This window comes from Phascolarctos cinereus, unplaced genomic scaffold (genome assembly GCF_003287225.1).
Source record: "Phascolarctos cinereus isolate Bilbo 61053 unplaced genomic scaffold, phaCin_HiC Scaffold_5;HRSCAF=322, whole genome shotgun sequence".
NCBI classification, from domain to species: Eukaryota; Metazoa; Chordata; class Mammalia; order Diprotodontia; family Phascolarctidae; genus Phascolarctos; species Phascolarctos cinereus.
The window spans coordinates 301,105,100-301,112,736 of NW_027555958.1; the positions used below are offsets into that span (position 1 = coordinate 301,105,100).

General features: G+C 46.6%; 1 protein-coding gene across 1 annotated transcript; it reads left to right on the plus strand.

Annotated features, from left to right (window-relative positions):
• The first annotated feature begins 4,348 nt into the window (after positions 1–4,348).
• LRRC3C (leucine rich repeat containing 3C) lies at positions 4,349–6,491 on the plus strand. The gene is made up of 2 exons (XM_020997523.2): positions 4,349–4,458; positions 5,000–6,491. The coding sequence occupies exon 2, from the start codon at positions 5,037–5,039 to the stop codon at positions 5,802–5,804; it is 768 nt and encodes a 255-aa protein (XP_020853182.1). The 5' UTR covers positions 4,349–4,458; positions 5,000–5,036; the 3' UTR covers positions 5,805–6,491.
• Positions 6,492–7,637: the final 1,146 nt, after the last annotated feature.

The window sequence follows — 7,637 nt, forward strand, 5'->3', positions numbered from 1 at the left end:
TTGGAACTCAAAATCTTGTGGAAGTAAATATTGAAAACTGAAAATAAATAAATTTATATTTAAAAAAATATAAAAAAAAGACTCATGCTTTAGGAGCGCCATTTTGGCAGCTGTGTAAACCACAGTTTGGAGATCAGGCTGGATACAGGGAAACCAATTAGGAGGCTGTTATAATTATCCAGGTGAGAGGTAAGGATGGAGGAATGGGAAGGGAAGAGAAGAGAGGAGGAGAGGGGAAGAGAAGGGAGGGGAAGAAAGAGAAGGAGAAGAAAGGGGAGAAGAGGAGAGAGGAGGGCAGGGGAGTGGAGGGGAAGAAAGAGGAATGGAGGGGAAGAGAGAGAAGGAGAAGAAAGGGGAGAAGAGGAGAGAGGATGGCGGGGAGGGGAGGGGAAGAAAGATAAAGGGGGAAAAAAGGAGAAGAAGAAGAAAAGGGAGAAGAGGAAAGAGAGAGGAGGGCAGGGGAGGAGAGAAGCCTAGGACATAGCTCTAAACTAAAGGACTGTCAAGATTAGGGGCTGGAGATGGATGATGATCCAACAAAAGAGCCTGAGGAGTGTTTTGATTAGAAGGAGGAAAACCAGGAGAAAGCAGTGGAGCAAAAATCTAGGGAAAGAGTATCCAGAAGAAAGCAGTCAACAGTGTCAACTGTTAATTGAGAAAAGACAGGGGCAGACTACTGAAGGCTCCTTGTTGAATGGGGCCGGCATCTGCCTGCTCTCCTGGTTCCCAGTCAAATGCTTCAACTAGCCATGAGTTTCATATTCTGCTACACTCTAGTCTGGGGGGTGGGGGGGAGGGAACCTGCTGCCTCAAGGCCACATGTGACCCTCTAGGTCCTCAAGCCTAGCCCTTATTCAGTGGGGAACCACAGGTTTCCACCCTTCTCCAGTTCCTAGTTTCTGGAACCCCAGTATTTCATGGGCTTTTGGCTTTGGCCTGCAGTCATCTTCTCAGCCTCTCTGTCTTTTCTTCTCAGCCCATAGCTGATAAGTAAAGGAAAGATTTATTCAAAAAGAAAGAATTAAATTTACCAATTATCCTGAGGTATAAGAAGGTATGTTGCTAATTAACTCTATTTAAAACTAATATTCCCCTAGGCCGGATCTTGCTGCCTAGTGTTCCTTTGCCCAGGTGACATAATCCAGAAACAAATATATGCAAAGTATTTACTTAAGGCTGCAATTTTTGTAATGGCAAAAAAACTGGAAACTGAAGGGGTGCCCAGCAATTGGAGAGTGGCTGAACAAATTGTGGTATATGATTGCAATGGAATATTGTTGAGCTTTAAGAAATGATAAAATATTGACTATGTATATTTGTAATGGGTATTGTTTTTCTTGCCTTCTCAGTCAGTAGGTGAGGAAAGGGGAAGGGAGGGACTTTGGAGCTGAAAATAAAATAAAATTGAGATAGGGTAGGATGGTAGGTATGTTACAGTATGATGGGGCTGAGGTGTGTAGATGGGATGTAAAAAGAGATGAAAGAGTTCAGTGTAGAAGTTCTCAACCTTGCTTTAAGATCCATGAACTTGATTTTTTATTAATATTTTAATAATTATTTCAACTTAAATGTCTTCCTACAAAGGAAATTACAAAATCTCCTATCAAATCAAGCAATTATTAAGCACCTGCTGTGCACAATGTTCTCCTCTCAGATTGCCACTTTTCTTCATATATCTACTAATTTACATGTTGTCCTTCCAAGCAGAATTTAAGCTCTTTAAGGGCAGGAGCCATTTTTGCTTTTACTTAGCATAGTTTATGTCACAAAGTAATTGCTTAATAAATGTTTGCAAGCTGACTGAAAAAAAAATAAAGTTGAATTTCAAAAAAAAAAATTAAAAGGAACCATTTCAGACAATCCAGAGAAGACTTATATGAACTGATGCACAGTAAAAAAAGAAAAAGAAAAAAAAGAGCAAAACCAGGAGAACAACTTAAATAAAACAGAAAAAATTAGAAATGCAAAAGTGCTAAATGCCCCCCCACACACACACACACAGACACTGCTCTTTTTCCTTGGAGATTGCCTCTTCTTTCATCTTCTCCACAGGTTCTAGTGGACTGATCCAACCAAGAAAGATTTGGAATCATAGAATGCCAAGGCTAGAAGGGACCTTAGAGATCATCTGATCCAATCTTCTCATTTTACAAAGGAGGAAACTGAGTTCCAAAGAAGGGAATAATTTGTTCAAGATCACACAGTGAGAACTGAAAGTAATGGAGATTAGAGAAGCAAAAGGCACAGGGCAGAAAGGATGTATCTATGGGGCAGGATTCATGGGGGAGGAGGTTTTCAGGAAGGGACTTCAGGATCAGGGCAAGCCCAATAAATGGAGGACAGAACAGTCAGACTTTTGCCAACATGCTACCTCACAGATGGAGGAATTATTTTTTTTAAATTTTCACATTAGTCATGTTGTAAAGAAGAATTAGAACCAATGGGAAAAACCACGAGAAAGAAAAGAGAGAGAGCAAATAGTATGCTTCAATATGCATTCAGTCTCCATAGTTCCTTCTGTGGATGTGGGTAGAATTTTCCATCATGAGTCTTTTGGAGTTGTCTTAGATCCTTGTATTGCTGAGAGGAGCTAAGTCTATCAAAGCCAGTCATCACACAATGTGGCTGTTACTGTGTACAACTTTCTCCTGGTTCTGCTCACTTCACTCAGCATCAGTTCATATAAGTCTTTCCAGGTTTTTCTGAAGTCTGCCTGCTCATCATTTCTTACAGCACAATAGTATTCCATTATATTCATATACCACAACTTGTTCAGCCATTCCCCAATTGATGGGCATCCCCTCAATTTCCAATTCTTGCCACCAAAAGAAGAGCTGCTATAAATATTTTTTTACATGTGGGTTCTTTTCCCATTTGTATGATCTCTTTGGGATACAAACCTAGCAAGTGGTATTGCTGGGTCAAAGGGTATTGTACAGTTTTATAGCCCTTTGGGCATAGTTTTTTTCTTTTTTATTTGATGGAGGAATTACTACAACAGAACTTTACAAATAGCCAGAACTCCATGTATAGATTATCCATAGCTAATGAAGCAGTTCAGTGTAGTATATAGGGGCACAAGACTTAGAGTCAGAAAGACATTGGGTTCAAATTCCACCTCAAACACTTACTAAATGTGTGACCTTGGCCGACTCACTTTATTTATCCGCACCTCAGGTTCCTCTCTGTTAAGATGAAGATGAAGAGATTGGACTCAGCAACTTCGCAGGTTTCTTCCAGCTCTAAATCTATAATCCTACGATCCAATGCTTCCCAGGTGAGATCAATGAAAAGAGGCTTTGTTTAATGAGTCCCCTCTTGAGCCACACTTAAAATAACTTTTGTTGGTGTTTCTAGTATTCATGTTTCCTTATACCGTACACACACACACTCCCTTTAGTCTTCCCTATCTTTCTGGACAGAAGTGAGGGCTAAAAGAGGATCCATGCTCTCTAAGAGCAGAACTTTTCTTCACCACCCATGCCTGACTGGAATGGGGGTGGGGGTGCTGTTTAGTATTGATGGCAGGAAGTCTATGGCATGTAGGTGGGAGTGAGACGTGAGACAGCTGGGGTGGAAGCCAAGGGAGCCAAAAGGTGGGAGGAGGGGAGGCAAATGAGGGCAGGGCAGTAGTCAGCAGGGGCCTCAGTGAGTTTCCCTACATCTGTGGGCTCGAATGGGCAAGATAGAGATTTCTTCCCCATCCAGATGGTGTGGGAAGCTCACCTCATCTTCACTCCTAAATATAGGTGCCTGAGGCATTGAAGGTAGGAGTTGGGGTGGGCTGGGGCTGGTGATACTTGGGGGAGTGTCAGGAAATCAGGAGGTGCTATTAGGTTTTGATTTGCTATAGGGGAGTGTCACTATGGAGGGCAGCATGGGTGAGGGGGCCATGTCAGAAATAAGGGCCTTGAGGGGCAGCTAGGTGGCGCAGTGGATAGAGCACTGGCCCTGGAGTCAGGAGGACCTGAGTTCAAATCCTTGCCTCCCTAGGACTCCTTAAATCCCTCAGTGAGGTTGGACTTGATGACCTCTGATTCACCCCTCCCTGCCCCCACCAGCACTAGAGCCACGCTCCTATGAAAGTTGGTACTGCGGCCTTTCGTGAGCTGTAGGAGCCCAAAATTGGGGCCACAAGGAACCAGCCTTGATAGAAATATAGACAGGATTGGCCTAACATTTCCCAGGTTCAAAGACGGAGTCAGGGATCTGGACACCCTAACTCCATCTTGAAGTGCTCTGTCTCTGCTCAGGTAACCAATGCCTGGGGCTCTGGTTTTAGAGTCACATGGGGGGGGAAACCCAATACCGTCCCAGCACCCTCCCTATTCTAATCGCTTTCAGCTTGCTTCCTGGAAGATAAAGCAAAAGCTGCAGAGAAGCAAGTTCTTGTGCTGGCTGGGGTGAGAATTTCGAGAGGAAAAGACAGAGAAGGAAAGGGGAAAAGAAAGGAGTGAGGTAGGTCCTGAGGGAGGAGGAGGGGCTTATGGTAGGTAAGGGTAGTGAAAAGAAAGAGAAATTGAGAGAGGATAAAAAATGAGGGCAAGGGCCAGAAGGGAACAGGCCCAAGTCTCTCCAACTGTTTTGGATCTTATTATCATTTCATTTTTCCCCTCATCCCTCACACTCCCTTCCCTTTAGTGTCAGCCCAGTTCCCAGCACCACAGAGATCTGCCTGATTACCCCTGCCAGCCTGTTAGTCCCGGGGGGGGGGGGGGGGGGGGGGGCGGGCCAGAAAACAATGGACCAAATGAGGGAATGGAGAATAGGGCAGAGATTTAGGACCCTTCCAGACTACCAGTCACTCAACAAAGGGACCTCAGATAAAGATCTCACAGAGGGACCCATGGACCCACTAGAGACCCTGTGGGTAGAATTTAGAGACACCTAAACCCCACAGAGATAGATCCCACAAAGTAAGGACTAGGATTCCTTCCTGGATACCCCCTGAGCAGTATCAGTAGGAGTATTTGGGGGGGGGGGCAATTACTTTCTTCAGATCCTGCCTAGCCTGAGAACTATGCCAGTCTGTGGTCATGATCCTGCCAGCCATTCATCTTCCCCTCCTCCTGTTGCTGGTGATGGACATGGGGGGCACTATGCCCAGTGCCCGGGCACCTCCCCGGGGCTGCTATGTGGCAGAGGAAGCTGGTGAGCGTACATTCCGTTGCAGCCAGGCTGGCCTGGTTGCTGTGCCTCTAGGCATCCCAAATGACACCCGTAAACTCTACCTAGATGCCAATCGGCTGGCATCTGTGCCTGCTGGTGCCTTCCAGCATCTTCCTGCCCTGGCTGAGCTAGACCTGTCACACAATGTCCTCGTCCGCCTCTCAGATGCTGCCTTCCAGGGTCTGGGGAACACCCTGAGATACCTGGATCTCTCTGCCAACCAACTGACATCTGTGCCCGCTGAGGCTTTTAGGGAATTACAGATCCAAGTGAACCTGTCTGCCAATCCATGGCGCTGTGACTGTGCCCTTCAGGAGGTGCTGAGATGGGTGAGGTTGGCACCTGGCACTGGGGCAGGCATTGTCTGCGGACCAAGTGCCCGGCCAGAGCTGGTAGGACGGGAGTTTCTGTCACTGATAGAGGAGGCAGAAATGTGTGGGAGCGGGAGAGGTGGCGCCCGGCGAGGCACAGATGCTGCCCTGCTTGTCACCATGGGAGGCTGGCTGGCACTAGTCGTGGCCTATCTTGTTCACTACGTGCGTAGGAACCGGGAAGAGGCCCGTCGTCCACCAAAACCGCCTCCTCCCCTGCCAACCCGCTCTGAGGATTCATCCGTGCTCAGCACTGTTATGTGATGCTTGGATCATTCCCTTCCCTTTCACTCCTGGGCACCTCTGCTCTGACCGTCTTCTCTCATCCTCTCTGCCCTAGACCCCTTGTTTTCCTAATGCTGTTGCTCCATCCACTTCTGTCTCTCCCATTTCTATTACCTAAACCTCTTCTCTGTCCCATCTTGACCAACTCTGCTTCCCCTAAGTATTTACCCTCTTCCCTCTGTGTCTCATCCTTTCTCCACTCAGTCAGCTAAACCTTAGTCTCCCCTGCCCCAATCTCCTGCCCCAAAGTTCTACCTTCCTTAGTTTATCCTTTGTCCTTCCCCTAGCCAGCTCTAGTTCCAATCCTGTCCCCCATGCAGAATCCCCACGTCTCTTATACACAGGGCACTAGAAGGAAAAATGGTGAATCTGACAGTGTTCATGTGGAGGGGGTAGAGGAAGGGGGCATCTGGCCCAAAGAGTGCCTGTGAAAAGATCACATCCTTTCTCCGTGAGAAGCCTATTAGGGACAAAATGGCTGGGCATAGGTGCTGTCAATTTGTGGGCTCTTATACACAGGACTGTTCACACACACACACACACACACACACACACACACACACACACACACACACACTAGTGCTACCTCCTTGTTAAACAAGAGATCTCATCATACATCAGGCTGGGAGAGGGGGATGGAGGTAGAGGAAGATGAGGATATGTGGTCTGATAAGCCTCCCTTACCCCCATCCCTAGTGTATTAGAAAACATTCAATAAAGGTACAATTTGTAGCTTCTCAAATACCTTTCCCATAGTTTCTTGCTGTGGCAGACACAGCAAGTAGTCTTGGCTTACAGTTCCCCTGGTAACGTCACCTCCACCCCTGGGGCCTCCATGCTGGACTTGATCCCTGTCTCCTCCTTCCCTCCCACCCTCTACCTCCTGATACCAGAGTCTATTTGAGCAGGGACACAAGAAACCTGAACTGAGCTGTGAATTAATGATGATATACTAGGGAATCTTGGGGGATGGGAAACGAGATGGTATGCCCAGATATTGATCAGTAGGATGAGATTGGCTATTGGCACTGTTTTTTCTCTCTACCCCCTCATATCAGTCTCCCCAGTCCTGGAAAGAACAGAGAAAGCATCAGGGGAAAGACCAGCATTCCTTATCTTCTCCCCAGGGAAAATGAAGAAGAAGGTGGGGGGAAGTTGGTCCTGAACTTAAATCTGCTTAGAGTTTAGCAGAAGTTCAGGAAGACTCTGGGCAGATTTGGCTGCCAATGAGCTGAAATGACCCTTACAGCTCCTTGGAGGCATCTCAAAATGCCACTTCCTTTCCCCCTGCACCCACAGAGGATGACCTTCAAACTGTGTCTGGGAGAGAAAGGGCTGTGTCTCGGTGGCTTGTGGGTTGCCAATGGAAACTGGAGATAAGGACCATCTTCTCAGTGTCTCCACCCTCTGTGGGATACAGGCCCATGGGCAGAGTCAAGGAGTGGGAGTTCATAAGAGATGAAAACCTGGTTCCTCCCCTATCACTTAATTTCTATCCACTCTCACCCACACCTGATGCCTTTTTTTTTCCTTTGCCCTGTCGCTTTTCTGATGCCTCCTCCCATACTTCTTTTTGCCTCCCACCCTCCCACCTTCCAAAAAAAAAATCACACCCAGTCTTTTGGCTGAATGGGCTCTGTATTCATCACTCTCAAGCTTTCCTGATTTCTTCCAGATTGACCCATCCAAGAAGAGATTGAAACCTTCTGTCTCCCCTTCCTCTTTCCCTAGGAAATGGTAGAAATCTAATGACCCATTCCCCATATATACAAATCCAACCACTTAGAAATGCTAGGGGTCTGGCAGTCTCTT

What these genes read in the sequence shown, in the direction of transcription:
- LRRC3C (XM_020997523.2), top strand. Translation starts at nt 5,037, where the DNA reads ATGATCCTGCCAGCCATTCATCTTCCCCTCCTCCTGTTGCTGGTGATG.